Source organism: Notamacropus eugenii, chromosome 4, assembly GCF_028372415.1.
Source record: "Notamacropus eugenii isolate mMacEug1 chromosome 4, mMacEug1.pri_v2, whole genome shotgun sequence".
In the NCBI taxonomy this organism is placed as follows: Eukaryota; Metazoa; Chordata; class Mammalia; order Diprotodontia; family Macropodidae; genus Notamacropus; species Notamacropus eugenii.
Genome location: NC_092875.1, coordinates 391,781,922 through 391,808,366, shown reverse-complemented (window position 1 = coordinate 391,808,366; position 26,445 = coordinate 391,781,922). Strand labels below are relative to the sequence as shown.

General features: G+C 34.0%; 1 protein-coding gene across 1 annotated transcript in view; it reads right to left on the bottom strand.

The window, feature by feature from the left end:
* The window catches only part of LOC140502642 (glutamate decarboxylase 1-like), an 84,102-nt gene that overhangs the window by 16,165 nt on the left and 41,492 nt on the right, over positions 1-26,445 (bottom strand). The window contains 8 exon segments of the mRNA XM_072606640.1: positions 3,262-3,411; positions 13,745-13,823; positions 14,874-14,938; positions 15,731-15,847; positions 16,183-16,241; positions 19,980-20,058; positions 22,585-22,706; positions 24,968-25,080. Of these exon segments, the coding sequence (XP_072462741.1) occupies positions 3,262-3,411; positions 13,745-13,823; positions 14,874-14,938; positions 15,731-15,847; positions 16,183-16,241; positions 19,980-20,058; positions 22,585-22,706; positions 24,968-25,080 (784 nt within the window).

Here is a 26,445-nt window from a genome sequence, read left to right as displayed (position 1 = left end):
CATCTCCCATATATCACCTTCTTACACATCTAATAAACTAGCACAACCTCCTCACACAAACTATTACAATAGTTTTCTAGTTGGTGTCAATAAATCAAGCTACTCGACAGTCCAATCCATCCACTCAGTTACCAAAGATTTTCCTGAAGTGCAGTCTGATCCATTACCCCCTACTAAGTAAAGTCCAGTTACCCACCCCACTACCCACAGATTCAGCTATGAAATATTGATTGACATTTAAAACTCTTCACAACCTGACCTTTTCATATCTTTCTAGTCTTTTAAATTTTACTCTCATCTATATATTCTAAAATCCAGATACACTGGTCTATTTACCTTCCCACACACATAACACATGATGTCTTGTCACTACTGTTCCTTTGGCTGTCTCTCACACTTGGAATACTTTTTCTTTACTTGCCTCTTGCCTTCCCACACTTCATTTAAGACTCAATTCAAATCTCCTTCTGTAGGAAGTTTCTTTTTTTTTTCCTGTCCACATCTCCAGGATGTAGAGTCTTTTTTCTTCTGAAATTATCTTCCTTCTACTCTGTATGTATATTGTATATTGAATTGCTTGCCTACTTTCTTCGCTTTAAGAATGGGAGCTCCTTAATGTCATGGAACATGTTTTTGTCTTTCTTTGTATCTATAGTGCTTTGCCCAGTGCCTGTTCACAGAGTAAGATCTTAATAGATGCCAACTGATTGATTGATTTTATAAAGTTTTCTTTAATATAATCCTATCCCACCTAATTTCTTTTGATTCAAGTGAAAGATGTCACGTACTTAATTGCTGCAAGATATTTTTCTTTCAGATGCCCACATTGTAGGTGTCATAAAATTGTCACTTGTCATTTGTCATGAATGTGTCTGTGACAACTCCCTCTCCACCTTGGAGCTCCTCTCAAAATATAATTAGAAGAATTCAGAAATTAATCCTTTCAGATAAGTGTTATACACCTAGGTAGCCTTCTTTCAGTGTCAATATTTGTGATCTTTCCACTAATTACATGCTTTTGTAAAAATGAGTTAAGGGTAGAGTTTCTGACCATGGAAGAAGCCTTATGTATTGAAAGTTCACTGTAAACTCCTGACTTGGTCGTAATAAGCAATATGTTCTAGGCAATCAAGGCAAGGAACACAGTTAAGAATCACATGACATTTTGAATGGCATGCCTTTATGAATTACTTATGTAGGTATGAATTTAAAATTCTCATGATCAATTTCTTAAATCACTGTATGATCTCACTTTTGAAACAATCAACGTATCAAGGATTGTGAAAAGGGCAAAAAGGATGCATAGGTAGTATAAGTAGGCTACAGCGCATTACAATAATAACTTCTCATAGCAACTTGTGCCATATGTGATGTCAGAATGCCTGGGTTCAAATCTAATCCATCAAATTATCACAAGATTATGTTATTTTCAAATATATTTGAGAGAAATATTTTCAAGTTCTACATACTAATTATATTACATTTTGATATGAAATAAATGAGCCAATAAAAGAGTTGATAATTGCAACTCTAGAACTGGGTTCAAATCTCACCTCTGACATATTCTGGTTCTCCAGTTCCTGACAAGGTAATTAATATCTTAGTGGTCCTTCCCCACTCCAAGAAATTATCTAAGAGAAGAAGGTATAAACCTGAAATGGCAGAAGGAGGGTTTCTCACTGTGGGGTTCTCTATACTGCTGAAATACAAGTTCTGTCTCTAATTCTATCCTTGAAATAATCTAAAACTTAGAAGAGAAGTTAATTATTATTCAAATAGCATTATAATTGTTTACAATGACATTGTAATTAAATATATGTGCATATGATTATACACATAATTATATATAATGTAATAGTATGTATGTATCATGCAAGCCAGAGGAAACCTTGAAACAGAGTAGGTATCAGATTTCATGAAGAAAATTTGCTTCAAAGAAATTTCATTGCATAAATTTTTGAAGCACTGCTCCCTGTTACAAAATCTGAAAGATGTTACATTTATACAATTTGTAAATTTTACCTGTACAAAAATTAAATTACAAACAGAATGCTTTATATCTGACCCTGAAAATGATAATCAGCTACTTGAATTTATAGAAGAGGGTTAAGAGGTGAAGAGTGTGTCACATGGTAACTGACTGGAAGATGGGTTGGAGTGGTGAGTTATAATTAATTTCGAACTTTGATTCAGAGAGTCATCTCAGACTGAAAACTTATTTAGCCCAAGACTTGAGTAGCCAAGAAGAATAGATTTTCTATAAGCCTGTAGCATTTTGGCTCACTTTTGTTAGCTACCTGGCAGATGTGTTGTCCAATCATTCTAGAGGCTACACACTAAAAAAACTTTCAGTCTACTCTTGTTAAGAAAGGGTTTTCTCTTCACCACATTTTAATAGATGGGAGTGAAAAAAAGATATTAAATGGACCTTAAAACCAAAGTACTTGATGGCAGAGAGTAGATAGGTATAGGGTGGGGTAGAATGTTGAACAGAGATAATATGATACCACCATGAACTGTCCAGAACAGAACCAGAATGCACAGCAAAGCCAGTGTTCTCTCTCTCTCTCTCTCTCTCTCTCTCTCTCTCTCTCTCTCTCTCTCTCTCTCTCTCTCTGTATACATATATATACATGTGTGTGTGTATGTATACATATATGTGTGTGTATATGTGTATATATATATATATGTGTGTGTGTGTGTGTGTGTGTGTGTGTGTGTATCTGCAGAGAACAGAGTGGAAGAATTACCAAGTGACATTGATTGTGCTGCAATATCAGAGGTATGAGTTGGCCTGGCCATGCATGTGCTCTTTCCACATCTCCCATTACTTGTATTCTCCACATACGTTCACTGTCTGTATGGGTTCTTGTCATCTTCCTGGAATGTATGTGTCTCTTACATTCATTTTTTTGGATGTTCTATTATATGCCCCTCTCTACTGATAATGTGGTAACTAATACTGGATATGTACATGGAAAAATCTTTAGTCATTTTATTTATTACACTATTTAATAGAGTATCATTTGTTTAAATGAATGTTTCTTTTGATTGGCTCCCAAAAGTAAAACCATTGCTATTAGATCATGAACATTAGATGGTTAAGTGTTGATCCACAGAGCTCCACTTTTTTTTTTTTAGAATATATATTAACATCTTAGTGAGTGTGCAAGTCAGGGTGGTGTTCAAGAAGTTATGATAAGCTAGCATAATCATTTCCCTCAGATAAGGCAAAGCCCAAGCAATATAGTGAAATCCTACCTTTGCTTTCCACATTAACCAGAGTTTAAAAATATCAACACATCGACCACATTGAATTGTCTTGTCTCCAGTGTCATAGCCAACATCATAGTGTTTATCAGGCTGGAACAGATACTCAGCACACATCTGATTACATGATTCAAGAAGAACCTGGAAAAGGAATTATATATGTAGAGAATAAATTTTAACTATTTTAAAATACATTGTTTTCTACTGATTTAACATTTACACTAAATTGTTTGACATTTCAAGAAACTCAGTTTCACTGGATTATGTCCACTAGTATAGATAATATGTCCCTTCCTAGAGAAATATAAAACATACTATTGATTCTCACTATTCACGTATTCTGTATTTATAAATTTCCCTAAAACTTATTTTTAACACTAAAATCAATACGTGTGGAACTTTTCCAGTCATTAATGAACATGTGCAAAGTTGAAAAAAATCAGTCACTCAACATGCATTTTCTCAGCTGAAGTCGAACAAGGTAAAACTCTGCTTCCTTGTTTTAGCTCTCATATTGTAAACAAATGCCCATTTCCTATTTTATTTAGTGTAATTTTTAATTTTTCAGTTGTTTTTCATGTGTGATTTTGCTGATTGAAGTATCTTCCAAATATAGTGCTAAAGTTCTTTGTAATGCTCCTAAATACAAGAAGGCTCTTACAGAGAAATTGGTTAAGTGAGATAAATTTTCTGTTGGATAAGTTTCATTCTGAGGTACTTTCAAGAAATTGGGGGAGTGCCATCCAAAGCAAAGGCACAGGTGGGTGATGTAATTCTCTCAAAATCCTCCATAGAGGACAAAATCAACATTCTTGAAAGTTCCTCCGGATCTTTTCCCTTTTCACGGATACCCAAGTAGCACTTGAACACTCTATGTACTATCACTTGCTCTTGATAACTGACACACCCAGTTTTTATTTTTTGTGTATTTTTTATGTTTTTGTTTATTTTTATTTGTTTTCTGTATTCTACAATCACTTCCATATATCTTAGATTTTTTCACTCCCTTTCCCCACACTGCCCCTCTCTCCCCACTCCCTCCCCGAGATGGCATGCAATCTTATATATATTCTACACATACATTTCTATGAAATAGATTTTTACCTTAGCCATTTGAATAGAAGAATTAAAATGAATGGGAGAAAACATAAAACAAAACAAAACAAAACATAATACAAAAAAAAAAATGGTCTGCTTCATTCTGCAATCCACTTCCATAGCTCTTTCTCTCCTTATGGGAAGAGATTAACCTCAAGAGCACATTGGGATTTTTTTAAGTCTTTGCATTGCTATGAAGGACTAAGTCTACCAGAGAAATTCCTCACACACTGTGTGTTGCTGTGCACAAAGTTCTCCTTGTTCTGCTCCTTTCACTCAGCATCAGTTCAAACAAGTCTTTCCAAGTCTCTCTGAAGTCTTCCTATTCATCATTTCTTATAGCACAAGAGTATTCCATTACATTAATATACTACAATTTGTTCAGCCATTCTCCAAATGATGGACATACTCTTGATTTCAAGTTTCTGGCCATCACAAAAAGAGTTGCTACAAATATTTTTGTACATGTGGTATCCTTTGGGATCTCTTTGGGATACAGTTCTAGAAGCAGTATTGCTGGATCAAAGAACATTTTTGTAGCCCTTTGGGCATAGTTCCAAATTCCTCTCCATAATTGTTGGATCAATTCACAGCTCCACCAACAATGAATTAGTGTTCCAACTTCCCCACATATTCTCCAAAATTTATCATCTTCCTGTTTTGTCATGTTAGTCAATCTGATAGCTGTGATGTGGTACATCAGAGTTGTTTTGATTTGTATCTCTCTAATCAATAGTGATTTAGAGCATATTTTTCATATGATTATAGATAGCTTTAATTGCTTCCTCTGAAAACTCCCTTTTCATATCCTTTGACCACTTATCAATTGAGGAAAGACTTGTATTCTTGTACTTTTGATTCAGTTCTCTATATATTTTAGAAATGAGGTCTTCATCACAGACACTAGTAGCAAAAATTCTTTCCCAGTTTTCTGCTTCCCTCCTACACTTGGTTGTGCTGAATTTGCTTGTGCAAAAACTTCAATTTAACGTAATCAAAATTACCCATTTTGCAGTTCATAATGTTCTCTATTTCTTCTTTGGTCATAAATTTCTCCATTCTCCATAAATCTCACAAATACATTATTCCTTGCTCCCTTAATTTGTTGATAGTATCAATCATCATACCTAGATCAGGTATCCATTTGTATTTTATTCTTGTGTACAGTGTTAGGAATTGGTTTATGCCCAGTTTCTGCTACATTGTTATCCAGTTTTCCGAGCAATTTTTGTCAGACAGTGAGTTCTTATCCCAGAAGCTGGGGTCCTTGCATTTATCAAACAGTAGCTTGCTATAGTCATTGAATACTTTGTCTCGAGTACCTAACCTGTTCCACAGGTCTACCCCTCTGTTTCTTAGACAATATCAAGTGGTTTTGATGATTGATGTTTTATAATGCAATTTGAAATTTGGTAGGGCTAGGTCACATTCCCTAGCATTTCTTTTCATTAGTTCCCTTGATATTCTAGACTATTTGTTGTTCCAGATGAATTTTGATATTTTTCTAGCTCTAGAAAATAATTATCCTGTAGTTTGATTGGTATGGCACTGAATAAGTATATTAATTTAGGTAGAATTGTCATTTTTATTATATTGGCTTGGCCTTCCCATGAGCAATTGATGTTTTTCTACTTACTTAGATCAGACTTATTTGTGCGAAAAGTATTTATTTCTTTGTGTTCATATAGTCCCTGGGTTTCTTTTGACCCATAGATTCCCAGATATTTTGTTCTGTCTACTGTAACTTTAAATAGGATTTCTCTTTCTATCAATTGCTGTTGGGCTTTGCTAGTCAAATACAGAAATGAAGATGATTTATGTGGGTTTATTTTGTAAACCTTCAACTTTGCCAAAGTCGTTTTTCAAGTAATGCTTTACTTGACTCTCTGGGATTCTCTAAAAATAGCATCATATAATCTGCAATGCATAATAGCTTAGTTTCTTCTTTGCCTATTCTAATTCCTTCAATTTCTTCTTCTCTTATTGCCAAGGCTAACATTTCTAGTGTCATATTGAATAACAGAAGTGATAACGGACATCATCGTTTCACCCCTGATCTTATTGGAAATGTATCTAGCTTATTCCCAATGCATATAATGCTTGTTGATGGTTTTAGGTAGATACTGCTTATTATTTTGTGGAAAATTCCATTTATTCTTATGCTGTCCAGTGTTTTCAACAGGAATGAGTGTTGTATTTTGTCAAAAGCTTTTTCTGTATCTATTGAGAAAATCATATGGTTTCTGTTAGTTTTGTTGTTGATATGATCAATAATGTTAATAGTTTTCCTAATATTGAAACATCCCTGCATTACTAGTATAAATCTTACCTGATCATAATGTATTATTCTCATGAGAAGTTGCTGTGCTCTTTCCTTTAAAATCTTATTGAAAATTCTTGTATCTATATTCATTGGAGAAATTAGTTTATAATTTTCTTTCTCTGTTTTGGCTCTTCCTGGTTTAGGATTCAGAACCATGTTTGTATCATAAAAAGAATTTGGTGGCACTCTTTCTTCCCCAGTTTTCCCAAATACTCTGTGTAGTATTGGAATTAACTGTTCTTTAAATGTTTGATAGAATTCACTTGTAAATCCATCTGGATCAGGAGATTTTTTCCTAGGGAGTTCGTTGATGACTTGTTCAATTTCTTTTTCTGAAATGGGGCTATTTAAATTTTCAACTTCCTCTTCTGTTAATCTGGGCAATTTACATATATTTTTTTTAAAAATCCTCATTCATCTCATTCAGATTGTTGAATTTATGGGCATACAGTTGGGCAAAATAATTATTAATTATTATTTTTATTTCCTCTTCATTGAAGGTTATTTCACCCTTTTCATTTTTGATATTGGTAATTTCATTTTCTTTTTTAAATCAAATTGACCAAAGGTTTGTCAATTTTACTGTTTTTTTCATAAAACCAACTCTTAGTTTTATTTATTAGCTCAATAGCTTTCTTAATTTCAATTTTATTAAGATCTCTTTTGGTTTTCAGTATTTCTAATTTGGCATTTATTCAGGGATTTTCAATTTATACTTTTTCTAGCTTTTTCAACTGCATGCCCAATTCACTGATCTCCTCTTTCTCTATTTAATTCATTTAGGCATTCAAAGATATAAATCTTCCCCTAAGAACTGCTTTTGCAGTATCCCATAAAATTTGGGAGGTTGCCTTATTATTGTCATTCTCCTAAATGAAGTTCTTGATTGTTTTTATGATTTGTAGCTTAATCCACTCATTCTTTAAGATCAGAGTATTTAGTTTTCAATTAACTTTTGGTTTATCTTTCCATGACCTTTTATTACATAAAAGTTTATGCATTATGATCTGAGAAGGATCCACAGACCATCTCTGCCTTCCTGCACTGGATTGTGAGATTTTTTATGCCTTAATACATGGTCCATTTTTTTAAATGTGCCATGTACTGCTGAGAGAAAGGTATATTTTTTTCTATTCCCATTCAGTTTTCTCCAGAGATCTATTGTATCTACCTTATCCATAATTTTATTCACCTCCTTAGTTTCTTTCGTGTTTATTTTGAGGTTAGATTTATCAAGTTTAGAGAGACAGGTTGAGGTCCTCCACTAGAATAGTTTTGCTGTCTATTTCTTCCTGTAACTCCATCAATTTCTCCTCTAAGAATTTGGATGCTATATGGAGCATATATGTTTATTAAAGATATTGCTTCATTGTCTGTGGTGTGTTTTAACAGGTTTTAGTTTCCTTCCTTATCTCTTTTGGTTAGCTATGTTTCTGCTTTTGCTTTGTCTGATATTAGGATTGCTACCTCTGCTTTATTTATATCAGCTGAAGTATAGTATATTCTTCTCCAACTTTTTACCTTGTGTGTATGTCCCTATTCAAATGTGTTCTTATAAACAACATATTGTTGGATTATGTTTTTTAATCCATTCTGCTATCCATCTCTGTTTTATGGGAAAGTTCATCCCACTCACATTCACTGCTGTAATTACTATCTGTGTCCTTCCTTCCATACTCTTTCCCTACTTTATGCTTTTAGTTCTCCCTTTTCTCTTCTCCTCCACAATAGACCCTTCTTTCTGTTACCCTCCCTTTTAATCCCCTTTTCCATTATTACTTCTCCCGTCCCTTTTAGCCTCCGCTCCTTTTTCTTTCCCCCTTCCCCTTTTACTTCCTATAGAGCCAATTAAATTTTTATACTTAATTGAGTTTATTGTTCCCCCCTTGAACCAAATCAGATGAGAGCAAATCTCAAACAATGCTCATCTCCCTCCCTTCCTTACCTCTACTGTAATATATTTTTGTGCCTCTTCTTGTGATGTTATTTACCATTTTCTGCCATCAACTTTTCACATCTCCTATTCCAATCCCTTCACAGTCTTAAATCAGATTTTTATCATCACATCATTTACTTTATGCCCACTCCCTCTATCTATGTATATCCCTTTTATATGTCATAATAAATATAGAATTCTCAAGATTAACAAGTATCATCTTCCCTTATAAGGATATAAACAGTTTGCCCATACTGAATAGCAAATTTGTTTGTTTTTTTCCCTGTTTACCTTTTTATGTCTCTCTTGAGACTTGTGTTTGAAGATCAAATTTTCTAGTGAGTTCTTGCCTTTTCATCAGGAAGGTCTGGAAGTCCCTTATTTTATTGAATGTCCATCTCTTTGACTGAAATATTATGCTAAACTTTGCTGAGTAATTGATCTTTGGTTGTAGTCCCAGCTTCTTTGTCTTATGGAATATCATATTCCAATCCTTTTGATCTTTTAATGTAGAAGCTGCAATGTCCTGTGTGATTCTTACTGTAGCTCCTCGATATTTGAATTCTTTCTTTCTGGCTGCTTGTAGCATTTTTTCCTTCCCCTGATGGTTCTGGAATTTTTCAACGAAATCCCTTGATGTTTTTAGTTTGGGATCCCTTTTAGGAGGTGAATGGTGGATTCTTTTGATGACTGTTTTGTCCTCTGGATCTAGAACTTCTGGGCAGGTTTTCCTTGATGATTTTTTGGAAGATATTGTTCAAGCTCTTTTTTTCATTATGACTTTTTTGTAGACCAATAATTCTTACATTTTTTTTTCTCTCCTGGATCTATTTTCCAAGTCAGTTGTTTTTCCAATTAGATATATTACATTTTCTTCTATATTTTCATTTTTTAGATTCTGTTTGACTGATTCTTGATGTCTCATAGAGTCATTAACTTCTACTTGCCCAATTCTAATTTTTATCCAATTGCTTTCTTCAGTTAATTTTTGCATCTTCTTTTCCATGTGTCCAACTGTTCCTTTCAAGGAGTTATTTTCTCCAGTTAGTTTTTGTAATTCTTTTTCCATTTTCCAATTTTCCCAATTAGGTTTTGAGTTTCCTTTTCCATTTGTCCAATTTTCCTTTTAAATTCTTCAATGACTTCTTTTTTCATATTTTTACAATCATTGTACAATTTTTCTTCTATTTCTCCAATTTGACTTTTAAAATCCTTCTTCACCTGTTGTAAGAATGGATTTTGTGCTTGAGATCGGTTCATATTCCCTTCTGAAATTTCAGATAGGAGTACAATCTCAATTTTGAGCTGTTTGGTATTCATACTTTGGTCATTGTCCCCACAGAAAGATTCTATGGTCTTATCTTTCCTCATTTGTTTCTTGCTCATGATGATCACCCTTTTCCTGGCTTTTAAAGTAAATCTCTGCTTCTGTGGCACAGGGCTGTCTGTCTCACAGTTCTTTTATCTTGAACTTGAGGCTTTGTGTGTTGTGACCTCTGGTTCTTTCAGCTAGAAGTTAAAATGCTGCAGCTTACCTAGTCCAGAACTGGCTGATGTTGGAAAGCAGAGGCCAGGTGAAATCTCTCTGGGTTTCCCCTAAGTTACCATGGAACTAGCTTTATTAAGTGTGGGCAAGGGTTAGTCTGGTCACAGGAGGTCTCTGCTGAGCTAGAGCATAGGGAATTTCAGCAGTTGGTGATCCTGTCTGTGCTAGTGTCTTTCTGATTGCCCTGGGGTGGTGAGGCATCCCTGGGGTCCTAATGTTGGCAGTTGTGGGGATCTAGTCCCCTGAGGATCAGGATCTCTTCTCAGTTGCTGAGGTGGGGCTGTCTGAGACAATTCCAGTTCTACACTGGTCCCCTTGAATCACAGCAAGAGAGACCTACCTTTGCAATTTTCCTAGCCTCATGGGCTAAGCGATTGCTCCTTTGGCTGATTCCACTGTTCCAGAATTTTTTTCTGGGGAAATATTTTATCAGTTTTTCAAAGTCAACAAGGGGCATGTAGAGCAGTTACTGATCACTCTGCCATCCTGGCTCCTGGAAGTTCAAGTAGGTAACTTACAGACATTTAATCTGTGGGCTGATAGTCTCAGAAATAGCTGCTGTGGTTACTTGGAGCTCCATGGCTCTCACTCTCTTGATTCTGCTGGACTATCATCCTAGGCTGATATGCCTGAGATTCCACAGTACAGTTGATGCCTCAGACTTTCCAGGTTTCTCACTTGGCCATGCTGTGACGGGGACACCCTGGAACAGTCTGTGCGCTGTGTGCCCCTGCAGCCCCTCACAACAGATCCTTCCTGTTGACCTTCCAGTCTTTCCTGGGCTGGAAATCTGCCACAGTGTGTCTCCTATTAGTTTCTGCCCCTCCCTCTTTTTAGAGGCATCTGAAGGAGTTTGTATCAGAGCTTAGGTTTGTAGTTGCTCTCACTCTGCCTTCTCAGTCCCCCCCCCCCTTTTTTTCTGATCATAATTGCTATCCCTAATATCTACAGAACCCTGGGCAAGTCACCTAACCTAACAGGTCCAGGCCATTCTTTAAAACTATTAGATATAGAGAAGGTGACAACTTTAATTGGTATAGAATTTACTCACCAGGAGGAATCTTATACCAATGAAATCACAAGTCCAGTCTTATTTCTAGTCCCTCTCCCTAATGTCATTTATAGTGCACAATATTTAATACAGTTAATATTAAATATTAATTTATAGTGCACAATATTAAATACAGTAAATATGTAATTTATGTAATTAAAAATTAAATAATTTTGACTTTGGAATCCAAAGCGATCTAATTCACTTTGAAAAATGTGAGATACTTAGATGAAACTTGAAGCAGATGTTTTCACTAGGACAATGCTTCACTAATGATTTAAAAAAAACAGGTTCCTCAAACTTAAAATCACAAGAAAATGATTGTCCCTTTAAAATTAGGTTTAGAATATAGAAAAATTGTATTTGAAATATACTTAAGGACAAGTGCCTGATTTCTTCCCAAGATTGTTGAAAACAATAATGAATCACAGTATAAATACCAATCATATAAACTTATATGCAGAGACTAGTTTAATAAGACCTAAGACTCCTCCACTGATAAAACATTGTGTTTCTTTATTTCATTATTGCCTAGAATTCACATGAAAACTTAATTTTTGTATCTGAAAGATTGCCAAAGGGCATTCCTCTCTTAAAGGCCAATTAATGAGTCAATTCAAACTGCTTCAGGAAAATGTTTTCAACAACCCAGTCTGGCACATTCACCCATCAACAGATCCATCCAGTAGTCTCTATCATCACACAAAAGATAAATGAAACGTATAAAAAGAACACAATATTCTCTAGTATGAACCAACACTTTCAGTGTCAACTATTTATTTTTGGTTCTGCTAAGTTATGTGACCAGAAAGAACTCAGAAGAACACTGATTTGGGAAGGATGAAAGAGAAATGATGAATCACTTCCTTCCCTTTTACCTTCCCTCCCCCAAACCTATATGTTCAATTCCCTATGTGACATAGGAGAAAATTTTGCTCTTATGCTCAGCTTAATAATGTTTATTCCTTTATTGATGAATAGCTTTCATTCATGCCCCCCCCTCAAATTGACAAGCAAATCTAGTATTACATGTGTGAATTGTAACCTGTGGTTTGACAATGATCTAAAACCATCTGAAAGATACTATTAAAATGCACTATATTAAATGCAATTTTTCCTTAAAGCCTTTTCCATCATTTTCTAGATTTAAAATAAAAAGGATCATTGACAAACATCTTCAAAGTCAAAGGAGCAAAATTTTTATATTAGCTCTTTAAATTTCATTGTTCAAAATATGACTAGATCTTATAAACTGTCTACCTTGTTATAGTATCCCAGCTATATATCATCCAAACTGAGGTAATCCAGAGATACAGTGTCTTCTAAATGAAGTTCTACAATGATATTAGTGGCAAAATAATAACATATAGATAGATAGATGGATGGATAGATAGATAGATGATAGATAGATAGATAGATAGATAGATAGATAGATATGCGTGTATACATATACATGTATATATAGTACCTTAAGATTTTCAAAGCACCTTAAATATACATCTATTACCTACAAAATGTTATTAGTACATAATGTTACACATTACCAATGTACATATTTTTTTCATACATGACCTTAAAGTCATACTCAAAATGATGCCACTTAGAGTACTAAAAGAATTGAATAATAAAACCATAAGGCTTTCCCAAGCCTCTTGATTATTTCAGAGATTAAAAGCTACCAAAATCTATAATATATTCAATTAGTTTGAGAATCTAATCACTTCTACTTATGGGAACCTGCTCCCTACTTGCCAGAGTCTTTGCTCACTCCTCTTAAACATTTATTGAACAAATGCTCTACCTGTTCATGATTGTCAGAATCATTATCTTAGGATAAACTCTCTTAACTTCTTTAGGTAATAACAGGACAATCATTAGGGGAAAGTAAAATTGCTCTACTTAGTTCATTTTATATGTTAAGAAAGAAAGAAAAAGAAACTAAGGTGGAAGAATGAAGAAAGCATCCAAACATGTGTAACTTCTTACCATCAGATAGAAATATAAATAATTATTCATTTTATAGCAATCAGGACAAGCCCAGTCATTCTACTGATATTTGTAAAAATCTGTGATTTCTGAGCCACCCAGCAATTGACTATGTGATCTCAGAGGCTCCAAATCATATAATACTTGAAAGGGGAATAATATTTACGCTTTTAACCTCATTAGATTATCTCAGTGGATGGAAATTCTTTTACCAATGCAGGTAAGCAAAATTCCTGGTAGGAATGATGAGAAGATTGCTCATATTTCTAGCACAGTCAATAATTCATGCCTGAAGTAACATCAACCTCTTGTGGTATAACAGTACTCTTGATTGGCTGGCAACTAAGCTAATTTCAGGTATGGGAATCATAAGGAGATAACATTACACCTTTCATCATTGTTTTTTGTAGATAATCAAAACAAGTTACACAAAGATTCTGTATATATACTTTTATAACCAGTATATTTACTACAAATTGAGAGCCTTGTACATGATAGAAAGAAGATCAGGATGCAGGAATGTGCACAACTTACCTTTTCTCGGATCAGGACAACAGAACACTGAAGAAGGACTCCCATCAGTTTGTGTGGATTCCAGGTCACAGAGTTGGCCCTATGTGATAAATCAGTTGTGAACTAATAGAACTAACACTAAGCCAGAAATGAATATTAGCACATTTCCAAAGCATAGGTATGACAATGTCACACACATTCCATACCCCTAACTTAGAAAACTCCAATAGACCTCTATTATTCACCATTTTAGGCACTGACAGTTTATCATAACCTGACAGCTTTCTGCCATTTCAGTCTTTTTTTTAACTTTCTTCCCTCCATGCCATAGTCTACTCATAATGGATAACTTGCTGTACCTACCACATGATGCTATATCTCCTATCTCTATGCCTTTCCACTAGCTATTTCTCATACCTAGAATATTGCTTCTTCTCATTGCTGTCTCTTAAAAACTCTGGTTTGTTTCAAGACTCAGATCAAGTGCTAGCTTCTGTAAGGAGGCTTTTCTTACCGCACCACACCAGTTTCTAATATTTTTTTCTCTAAAATTACCTTGTGTCTGCATGTATCTTGTATACACCTATGCATGTCTATGCTGTTTTTATCAAGTAGAATGTAAGGTACTTGAAGGCAGGTTTAATTTTTTTTCTTTGTATTAACAGCATTTAGTACAATGCCTGGCACATAGTAACTGATAATTAATTGCTTGTTGATGATGATGATAACAATGATGATGGTGATTTACTTGCTGATTAACACATACAAATCATTATCCCCCATCTCCATGCTTTTGCACTGACTATCCACCGTGCCTAGAAAATTCTCCTTCCTCACTATCATCTCTTAAGATCTCTGTCTTCCTGATAGACTCAGTTCAAACACCACCTCCTTCAGGAAGGCTTTCAGACCAGTTGACTCAGTTACAGATTCTTCCTCTTCCCTTGATTACCTTCAGTCAATTTGTATGCATCTTGTTTATTGTTATACATGTAAATGTATCATCTCCCCTACATTTATGCCTTTTATTATATATCCAGAGCTTAGTACCATGCCTTACATACAAAAAAGTAATTTTTGATTGAATAATATCTACTACTTTTGCACAGCCAAGATCTTTTCCCAAAACAACATAACAGAGTCTATTCACCTTTCAATTCCATGAAGCTTATAAGAATGCTTTTTGGACATCAATAATCCACCTCCCCATGATGCCTGAAACAAATGTGGAAAAAATATAAATTTTCATTAGTTTTTAAAATCTCTCATTTATGTCTTATTCATCAGCCCTATTTTGCATATCAGTTTTAAACTGAGCTAGAACAATCCCTGTTTTCAAAAGCATAGCCCTAATTCTTACTATAGCTCTCTGAGTATTCTTCTATTACATGGCCAATTAAAGTCCTTATTTTCAAATTAATGAAAATAAAATTCTTGAGGACAATGAACAGAGATGGATGAAATAATTATTTTGCCATGAAATTTGGCAATGATACCCAACAAGCCAAATTCCACTTCATCAGTATTTACTTCAGCAGAGCTCTCGTTGAAAGACTGGAGGAACACTGCTAAAGAACAATTTTCTGAATTGGTAGTTTCAAAATGTTTAGATATTCTTAAATGACTCGATTACTTCATTATTTTGAGTTGAAGGACTGTAAGCTAATTCTTGATATTTTTAATGAGATAGTCAGCCAAGCATACACACAAAATGATAGATTTGGACTTGGAAAACAAAGAGGAAAATTCTAACCTGACATCTACCAATCAATAAAATGACAGCTATCTACATTATCATTTTAAAAGCATTTTGCAAAGTTGCACTTCCATCTGTTTTTGTGCAATGTAGGCCAATTTAAGTCCAGGCACACATGTATTCATTTGAGGAAATGAGATTTGAAGAAAACTGCTTGCCTTGCCTTCAGGGCACACAAAGAATCATTGATGATTCTTATATTCATTTTTTTTTAAGGAAATGTGGAATTCAGACACAAGCGTATTTCTTACATTCACGTGCATCCAGAGACTGTGCCGCTCACAAACATCAGCAATGTCATCCAGAGGATCAAACGCACCATACACTGTCGTACCTGCTGTGGCACTGACACAGAAGGGAGTAAGTCCCTGTGAAGAACATAAGATCACTGACATATGTGTGAGGAAGCAAGATTCTTACAGCTTCTGAGCTCAAACATTAAGGTAATTGATGGTCCTTTCCAAAGAATTCTTTAACTGTTCAAAATTTTCATATAATTATGTGTCCCTTAAAGTATTAAGTATTAAGCAAAGTCAGTGGAGAAGCTACCTAAAACATCTTACAGTAGTAGAGCTTGTGCAGCTCTATTTGGGTTGTTCTTTGGGGGATAGTTTTATATATGTGTTCTCTTTTTCAATTATACAGTGCTGAAGATGCCATATTTTTGTATCATTTGATATTCTATACACAGACTTTTTAAAACATACCATTCTCTTGGCTTGTAGTATACCTCCTCTAATTCTAATGGAATCATCTTCCCCCCTTAAAAATGAAAATTGTTAGGAAAGATACACATTTTGTTAGCTATTCATTTGTGGGAACATATAAAAGATAAAAATTCAAATAGATTTTGAAGGTCAGGTTCTTTGTATGGCATTTTCTAAAGGATATCAACTTTAAGAGAAGTATCTTAACTATCTAGCAAATTGACCTATGCACAGTGGGTTCTCAAAATCATCTTTATGATTATCAACTGGTCTTTTTAATCAACTGCATTACACATATACATATTTGGAAATATTTAGCATTTCTTAGTTAATGGCACTGCTATTCTTTCATAATCATCTAACATCTCACATTAAAACAGAGCTTTAATGTTTATAAAGTACTTTGCATAAATTATCTTGTTTTATCCTCAGGACAACCTTGTGGCATTGATATTATAATTATCCCCTTATGTAGATAAAAATCTGAGATTCCAGGGAGCCTTCACTGACTTGTTTAGTCACTCAAAAAGTATGTGAGGCAGGATTTAAACCTAAAATGTGCCTTACTCCAAGCCTTGTTCACTACCTATAACGCCAAACTGCTTCTTAACCTGTTCAGTTAGCCCAGAATTAAAATAATGAAGGCACCAGAAAATAGAGCAATGAAATTCAGTTTTGCAATCTCCTGAAAGTGTGAGCAACTCAATTTTCAAGACTGATTATAGGATAATAGACCTTGAGTTGAATAAGATCTCAGAGGACTTCTATTCAAACTCTCTTATTTTACAGTTGAGAAAAGTGAGCTTAAATGAGAGTAAGTGATCCATCTGATATCAAAATCTATAGCTCCATAACATGTAATACTTTGAGAAAAGTGGGAATCAGTTTTCTCTGAGATTCTTTGTTTTTTGCAGTAATTTGGTTACTTGTTCCTTAAATGTAAACTTCGTTAGGAGTGGAAGTATTAGTATATGAAGTCATTACCGTAGTAGCTATGCTTCTAAGTTGTTAATAAAAGAAAACTAGCAGATACTCAAAAATGCTTGTGGATTGATTGGTGTTGTTTTTTTTTTTCATCTTTGACACTAGCCTACTTATATATCCAAGAACATATTATTCAAAAACAAAATCAATCAAACTGGCCATCATTTGAGTTCATTATTTCTTTAAATAGTCCAGAGCTCTGAATGTGTCTATGGCACTTTAATACAATGCGCAGAGGTAAATTAACTTGCTTTCTGAGAACAATTCACTAACTTCTTGTGGCTCAATATCAAGTAACACTAGTTACCAACCTGTCAGTACTAATTTTGCAGGAAGGATGTGTTGTCTGCAGTCTAGCAAATTAGAATTTCACTAATAGTTGTAACAGCATTGTGAACATATTTTACTTTAATCTTAAGTATCAAATAATTCATCTGATGCAATGACTATAAACATAGATTTTTAAATGCAAGTGCTGTGACTCTATATGGTGAATTTCCTTGAGGAAGTTAAAGCATTTGGAAAGGCAGAGAGGCTGAATGCCTTCCTCCGCTATCACTTTTAGAAGGTATGAGCTCACAATGATATTTCCTTCTTTTTCATTCACATGGCCCTTATAGTGCAGTTAATCACACACTTATTCACATGAGGAGTTGAAGTGTAATAAACTTATATATAAAGAATATGAAACAAGAGAGAGCAGTATAAATTAGTATGTTGTTAACGATTTCATGCTAAATTAAAGAGATGTATTCTTCAGCATGAACCTGTGGGTTCTATAGAATTTAGAAGGCAAAGCATTACATATTTATTCTATTTTCTTATTTACATTCTGTATTATTGACTTTGAAATATGATACCTGTCAATATAGCTCTTTTGTGCCTCCCACTGTACCTAGCACAGTGCCCTGTACATAAGAACTATTCAAAGATAATCATGATAATGTATTGATAATTATATTCAACATAAACACTATCATTTTATAGTCCTACAATGCTTTAGGGTTACAAAGTCATTTACATATATTTTATTCCCATAGCAATCTCAGAAAATGGGTAAGTAGAGTATACCATTTTATCCTCATTTGACGTATGAAAAATCTGAGGCCTAAGGAGAGGAAATGAGTTGTCCAAGGTAAGAGAATTTGTCAATGGCAAAGCTGGTATTTGAATAAAGGTATCTTGACTCTCTCCAATTAGTTTTAGTATTTTTTCTCACTAAATCACAATTCTTCCCTTACAGCAACCATTTTGTGCAATACATATTATAATCTAGTACCTTATCCATTACACCCAACCTAGAGTATTTAATTAATTTTTATTTTTGACTAAAACTAAACAAAACTACCAATAATCAGCATACTTATATGTCAGGTATTACAAAAGACATAGAATATACTAGTACAAAGACTGAGACAGTCCCTGTTCTCAAAGACCTTATATGCTAATGATAGAAATAGAAAATACCTACAAAATATGGACAGTTTAAATATAAAGGAAGTAACTAGAAACATATTCAAATTAGTTGGGAGCAAGGTAGTTTGGAAAGGAGATGGGAGAGGTTGGGGAGATCATAGTAGACTTCAAGCAAGAGATGGAGCTTGAGTTGCAGGAAAAAAAACAAAACAAGGGCTATATGAAGTAGTGGAAAAGGAGAAGTGCATTCAGAGTAAGAAGAACCACCAGTGCAAAAGCAAGGAGATTGGAGAAGGAGAATCCTGTGTGAGGAATAGAGATAAGGCCAATCTGGCTGTATTGTAGAATAGGGAATAGGAAGTAATTTCCAATGATACTAGACATAGGTTGGAAGCAGATTATATATGGACTTAAAAACTAAATAGAGTAGTTACATTTCATTTTAGAGGCAATGGGAAACTATAAGAGTTGGATGAGTAGAGAAATCAAATGATCAAACCTTTATTTATGGAAAATTATTTTGGCAAAATTGTATATGATGGACTAGAACACTGAAAGCAAGTATTCAGATGGAAAGAAAATGAGTTCAGTTTTAGACTAGCTAAAGTATTCTCAGGACATCTAGTAGAAAATGGGCAACTAGGACTGAAGCTCAGAACAGTTAGCCTAAATATAAACAATATCTACATAGAGATGACACTCAAACTTATAGTATTTGATGAGAAAAGAAAGCAAGAGGAAAATGAATATGAAGATGATGAAGATGAAGGGAAAGATGAAGATGAAAGAGGAAGAGCAAGAAAGGGAGGGGGGTGGGTCATAACCTTGGCAAACACACAAAATTAGGTGATGTGAAATGGATGATGAACCAGTAAATGGAACTGAGAAGGTTCAGTAAGAGAAACAGGTGGCAAATCAATAACAGAAAGAAAATCCGAATAGAGAGTATCTGGAAGGAGAGGGTCTTCAGTAGCCTGAAATGTTGCAGATACATCAAGAGGGATTGGGCAAAGAACAGAGTGTCAGATCTGACAGTGAAGATATCATTGGTGACTTTGGAGAGAGCAGTTTCAGTTGAATAATGAAGTCAGAGATCAATTTTCAAAGAGCTGAGGAATGAAAAGTAGAGGCAGTTAGTATAGGGGACTTTTCAAGGAGCTGAGTTGAAAAAGGGATGTGAAATATAGGACATTAAAAGGAATGGTAGGATTTCATGAAAGATTTTTATTAAGGAGAGTGGAAACTTATATATCTTTAAAAACAATGAGGAAAGACATTGATAGGAAGTCTAAGCTGGTTTGAACTAGATGTCTTCCTGAATGAAATCAAAATATAATGGAACTTTAGAAGTCAGGTTATTTATAGATTTGTAAGAGGAGAGTTAAATTTTACCTTTCATCATATTTTACCTCAATTACATTATCAGTTCCAATGCCAAGTACTGCTGCTATTTTTCTTATGGAATAATGACTCTTGAAAAAAAAGATATAGATGTATAAGAAGGAGCACACCTATTGGATAGAGAGTCAGGAAAGGATATACACATTTGTTTCTTTTAGAGAAACAATGGTGTCTTATATTTATTTAATGTTCTATATACTGCTCCATAATGCAAAAGAACAATGTGATGAGGGGAGAAAAAGAGACACAAAGAGAGACAGAGACAGAAAGAAAGAAAGAATGGTGCTGTGATTAAAGAAATGCCTTAAAGCCATGAAGATCTGTGTTTCGGTCTTGCCTTTGACACCTAGAGATTATGTCACTCCACAAAACCCACTTTACCTTTCTGTCCCCCTGACAAATCCTTAACACTATTAGTTTTAGAATAATTGGAGATGATCAACAATGGAAAAAGTCTCCACAGGGTTCACCTTGTATTGATGATATCACTGGTTTGAATAAAAGGGGGAAAAAAAGAAATACACTCTTAGCTTTATATGTGTGTGTATGTGTACATCTGGATTGATAATATATGTTTCTAATTATATTTATACATAATGTATAATGTGTTTATTATAATAAAATATGTTTATTACCTACATAGCTATTTTTCTAGGATTATGGATATTCTTCTTTATTTACACTGGTGACTTCCATTTTCACATCTACACCATTGTCTTTAAGGGTAAGATGGTGGTCCTGTCCTATGCTCTCTTGTGCTTGTCCATCTCTGATATGCCCATGCTCAAAAACTCAGGTCATTATTCATATCTTTCCCAACCTCTCCTCATGTTGTACATGAGAGGATGAGAATAAATGACTCACTTAAGGTAAAATCAATAGGAACAGTCAGGACTAGAACACAGATCTCCAACCTACCCCCACCAAGTCTACATTTTGCCCACTAGCACATGCTGTCTTATCTCATGAATGTGACTGAGATGGTAGTGACAGGTGAGATTGAAAATTTAGTAGTCTAAATTTCATTGTAATTGCCAGTATAGGCTTTATTATACCAAAATAACATTTCCCAAATTTTGGAGAACCTTTTTATTCTCATACTTTTATTCTCATATGAGAACCCTCATATTCTCATACTAGAGAGAAAAAAATAAAAATTGTTCCTGTAGAGTAGTTAAATAACAAGGGATATATTAGTCAATCAGAGTAATAGAATTCTGATTTAACATTTTTACATTACACCTTTGATATTAAAATTGTATCTAGATGGAAGGATAACATAGAATATTAACCATTTGGGGAAAATAAATGAAATAGAACAGTTACATACAACATGTGTCAATTAAAGTGTAATGATATAATGCCCATTTAAATTAACAAACTGTAACCCATTAGTTTGAGCTCTCTAGCCTTAGGAAACACTACCCATTTCACAAATTGGGTCTCCCAAAGGAAACATAATTTGTTTAAGTTGAGCTTGAAAGTTAGCAGTAGTAGGGCATTTGGTAGTAAATGATGTGACAGTAGAGAAGTACATGAAAACCAGGCCAATTAGGAGATTTTACTTATTTAAAAAAAAGAATAAAAGAAAAAAAATCAAAAGTAGAAAGTGAAAATAATGTACTCACTCAGGAACTTAAGACTAAAACATGTTTCAGTGGTTATTTTAAATCTGTACTGTTTTATATTAATCATGTTAAGAAGCTATGTGGTGCAGCAGATAAAGTTCTAGGCCTGAACTTAGGAAGGAAGAGTTCTTTGTGTGTTTAAATTTGGCCTCAGACACTTACTAGATGTGTGACACTGGGAAAATCACTTCATACTGTTTAACTCAATTTCTTCATCTGTAAAATGGGCTGGAGCAGGAAATCGTAAACTTATAAATTAAAAAATTAAATTAATTAATTAAAATAGCAGTATCTTTGCAAAGAAAACCCAAAATGGGGTCACAAAGAGTCAGACATGAATGAAAGAACTGAACCACAACAAAGTTAATCAGGTCATATCACATCACATCACATCATGTCATGTCGTATCATATCATATCATCTGTGTGAAAACACATCCACACACAATATCTTAAAGGTCATAGTTTTTTGAAAAACTGCAACAGAATTTTTGTGATAAACTATCTTTTCACAAGTAGCTTTTCAATGAAAATTTTTCTTTCTAACTAATGTCTTTGTCCCTACCCCAGAATCTGAGACACTTCCACTATTATTGGTCTCACAATTGTTTATTTAATTAAAAAAAGAGACAGAAGGAGCTCGCATTAAACATGCTGCAAGCCTCTTTTTTTAGATAAAGTGAATGCTATGTCTTTCTTTCCATTTGCATCTTTTTGCTAACATGTTAAAAAGGATATTTTTTATACTGAATTATTTATATTGGCTATCTTCCCAGTCCCAAATCACTATAACAACATTCCCATACACAAAGCACTTTATTATATAGACCCATAGACCTTGCCTCAGAAAAATGTGCTTCTGTTTGCTACATGGAGTAGCACTCCTATCATTTCAGGGTCTTATCAATGTTTATTGTCATTTTTAAGTTATACATTTTAGGACCGTTTATTCATTTAAAACTTTACTTACATGTTCAGATACAAATAATACAATCTGTCGGAGTACAGCCATGCCTTTGGCTTTAATTTGTAATTTGTAATTAATTTTGTAATGAGCTAGCAATATGCCATATAGATTCGATATGCTCCCACCTAAGATAAAAGGAGAAAGGGGGTACTAATAATTCAATTTCCATTAAATCAGAATGGATAAAGAAAATTATGTTGAATTGAGAAATCCACAAAATGAAATTAAAGCCATCTATTGTCACTGATATCATTATGAAAATATTATCATAGAAGTTTTAAAAGAAAAGTTTAATACCATAAGTTACTTAATTTTGAAGTTCTCTGATAAAATACAAGTAAATCCCTGAGGGGGAAAATGTAAAAATTATTTTAATGCTATCTACTTTCATAGAATCATTTAATTTATTGGAGAAGGTCTGAGTCCTTTTCTTCTGTCCAATACCTGAATAGGAATCCCCTCCATAGAACACTTGACCTGAACCTATCACTGACCCTATATACATACTTGAAAATATCTTGACATACTTTGCAAAATCCTGAAATGTCGAGTACACTGTCATTTTACAGATAATGATACAAAACATAAGCATGTCAAGTGAAGTCCTGATGCCAAAGAGTAAAGATAAAATAGAAAAGTCATGAGGGTCTTGAAGACTGCAGAGTAGAAAGATGCACCTCGAGAAACTCGACTCCCACAGTCCATAAAATACCTGTAAAAAGTGACTGTAAACAAATTCTAGAGCAGCAGAAGCCACAAAACAAGAGTGAAAGAGACTTCCAGCCCAAAGCAACTTGGAAGGTAGGCAGGAAAGGTCTATCACACAGGGTGTGGAGAAGAGCTTGGCCTAGCCTTGGCTGCACCCCAACAAGGACTTTACTGGAGCAGACTTCAAGGTGCCACCAGCAGCAGCTGCATGTCCCAGATTCCTCAACTAATAAACATCAAAGATAGCTTCAGAGGTCAGTGAGAAAGCTCTGTCATCTGGGTGAGAAGGGAATGCAGAGGTCTAGCCCTGGCCTCAGGCAGCTGCAGTTGCCATTGTTGGAGCTCTGGCCTAAAGACCCTGGGGGAATTGAGCTACAGATCTTCATAATTACATTTATATAGCCTATATTGAATTACTTGCCTTCTCAGTGGGGGTGGGTGGGGAAGTAGGAAGGGAGAGAAGTTAGAATACAAAATCTTAGTAAGGAAAGTTGAGAATTGCTTTTGCATACAACTGGAAAATAAGAAATACAGGTAATGGGGTATGAAAATCTATCTTGCCCTACAAGAAAAGAGACAAGATGGGGATAAGGGAAGGGAGGTACGTGATAGAAGGGAGGTTAGATTGAGGGAAGGGGTAATCAGAATGCATGGTGTTTTGGGGTGGGGGAAGGGAGAGATGGGGAGAAAATTTGAAATTCAAAATCTTGTGGAAATGAATGTTGAAAACCAAAAATAAAGAAAGAAATTGAAAAAAAATAGAAAATGCACCTAATCTGGAATTCATGAGTTTTAGTCAAATGTCTAACCCATGATGTTTCTGAAATTAAATTATTCTGTGTCTCTAATAGTGTCAGGCCTACATGTCTAGAAATTCTAATAAAAACAGGACAATAAGATAATCTGTATAACAAGTTGAAACCATACTGCTTCCTATTGGTTATTACTTCCTTAAGTACACATAAACTATTGTATAATAATCAATTCGAGAATGTTTCAGGAGATTAATGAAAAATTTACTGGGTGATAATTTTCAAAATCTGTTTTATATATTTGTTTTGTTTTCTTTTGTTTTTGAAAATCAAGTCATATTTTTCTCATCTCCTTTTTAACAGCTATTCACCACAACATCTGAGATGATCAAGAGAGAGTCAAAAATCTCATCTACCAAAGTTCATAGGATTCTAAGCAGGATCATAGATTTAGAATTGTTGTTACTGAGGAATGTAATCATCCAAATCTAGAGGCTTGGATTTATTTAGAACAGCTAAGCATTCACCTTATTCTTTTTAAAAGAGATTTTTTCTGATATCTTATGGTTTTACATTGACCAAAATTTCACTTGTATCTTTTCCTTTTCCTACTCCTTGAGAGTCATTCTTTTGGAGATGATTTAATTTTTAATTAAGAAGAGAAAAATCAGCAAAAATCAATTACTGTCTTGTAATCAGTACAACTAATTATATATTTTCTCTTTATCCAGTGTAAAGAAAAGAGAGAAAAGTAGGGAGAGAAAACATCCAAGTAAAATAAATTGAAATTTGACAAGCACCAAAAAATTAAAAGAAAACCATGCTTAAATTTCACTCTTAAAACATAAAATCAAGTAATTTTATTTTATACCCCATTATATGATTTAATTAGATAATTTAATCTGGCCCTTAAAAATTCTGCGTACCAGGAGAAAATATTGCATCAGCTGCTGTTTCTCCCCAGCCAATTATTTCATGCATTTTCTTAAGGAGGATCATTTCCATGACAATAAAAACAGGTGATATTTCGTATGTAAACCTACAGATAATAAAATTGCTGATAGTATTAAAATCTACACACACATAACGTAAGCACATCTGTGCTTATTTTTGGCATAGTATTTACATAGAACTTAAACATTTATAAGGTATTTTACATAAATTATATTAATCAGTACTCACAACAATGTGTAAAGTTGGTCCTTTTTTCAAACACATTTACATGTGAGGAATTTGAGCTTGAAAGAGAAGAAGTGACTTGTCCAGGATTAGACATTTAACAGATGCCTGAGATAGGACTTGAAAGCATGGCTTCCTGACTGCAAGTCCAATATCATTTACACTATGCCACGCTATCTCCTACATTGACTCTGCAGGATTATACAATGTATGATTTGATAGGTGAATAATAATAATAATAATAATAATAATAATAATAATAATATCATGTGATATCTTTCCTATATTTAAAAGGTTTTGAAGTTTCTTTAAATCTATTAGTCACAACTGCATCATCCAATAATCTGTCTTTTTTTTTCCCCCACTATATGTGTAAACAAAATTGCTGGTTTTAAGAACAGTAATTCTGTAAACTACTGAGCATGCTTCAAAAACCAGATTTATGATCATAATTACATAATTAGCCCTTTCAAATTTCTTATGCCTTAATCTTAAAATGCTTCCTACTGTCTTCAAAGGGAATTTAAAATAATCATAGAAGAAATAATAAAATTAGCAATGATTAAGTAGTCATTGATAGTCATAAACAATGCCTTGTTTACATGGTACTTTAAGTTTTACAAAGCATTTTAAATACATTACCCCATTTGAAGCTCATGGCAGCTATGTGAGATAAGTTCTATAGGCATTATCAGCATTCCCTTTTATGGATAAAGAAATAAAGATGTAAACAGTTTTTGTGAATTGTCTACTGTCACACAGCAAGGAGAAGAAAGAAAATTCAAAACCAAGTCTCCTGATACTAAGTAAGCTGTCATTTTCACAGTACTGCACTGGCCTTCAAGAGTGACAAAATAAGCAGTAATCATGAATCTAGTTGATTTTTAATCATAATCTTTGAATTTATGATAGTTTTAGTCCTACTTATTATTAGCTAACTTCTTATGGAATGTCACATTAAAAAAATAAGCTTTCCAAAGTGTTAATAATATTCAAAAGAAAAAGAAAATTCTTTTTTTCTATGTGAAAACAAATTGTGAATGAATGTCCAGCTTACTTGTTTCAGATTGATTTTTAAAATTCATTTCTGTGAGATATTTCTTTTTATTGGTACCTATGTATTCCTGACATCTTACAGAGCATATTACTTTCACTTTTGTCTAACTCATCTTCTCCCATTTCCTAATTGCCAAAGGAACTGTCTTGAAAATTCTGATTTGCTTCA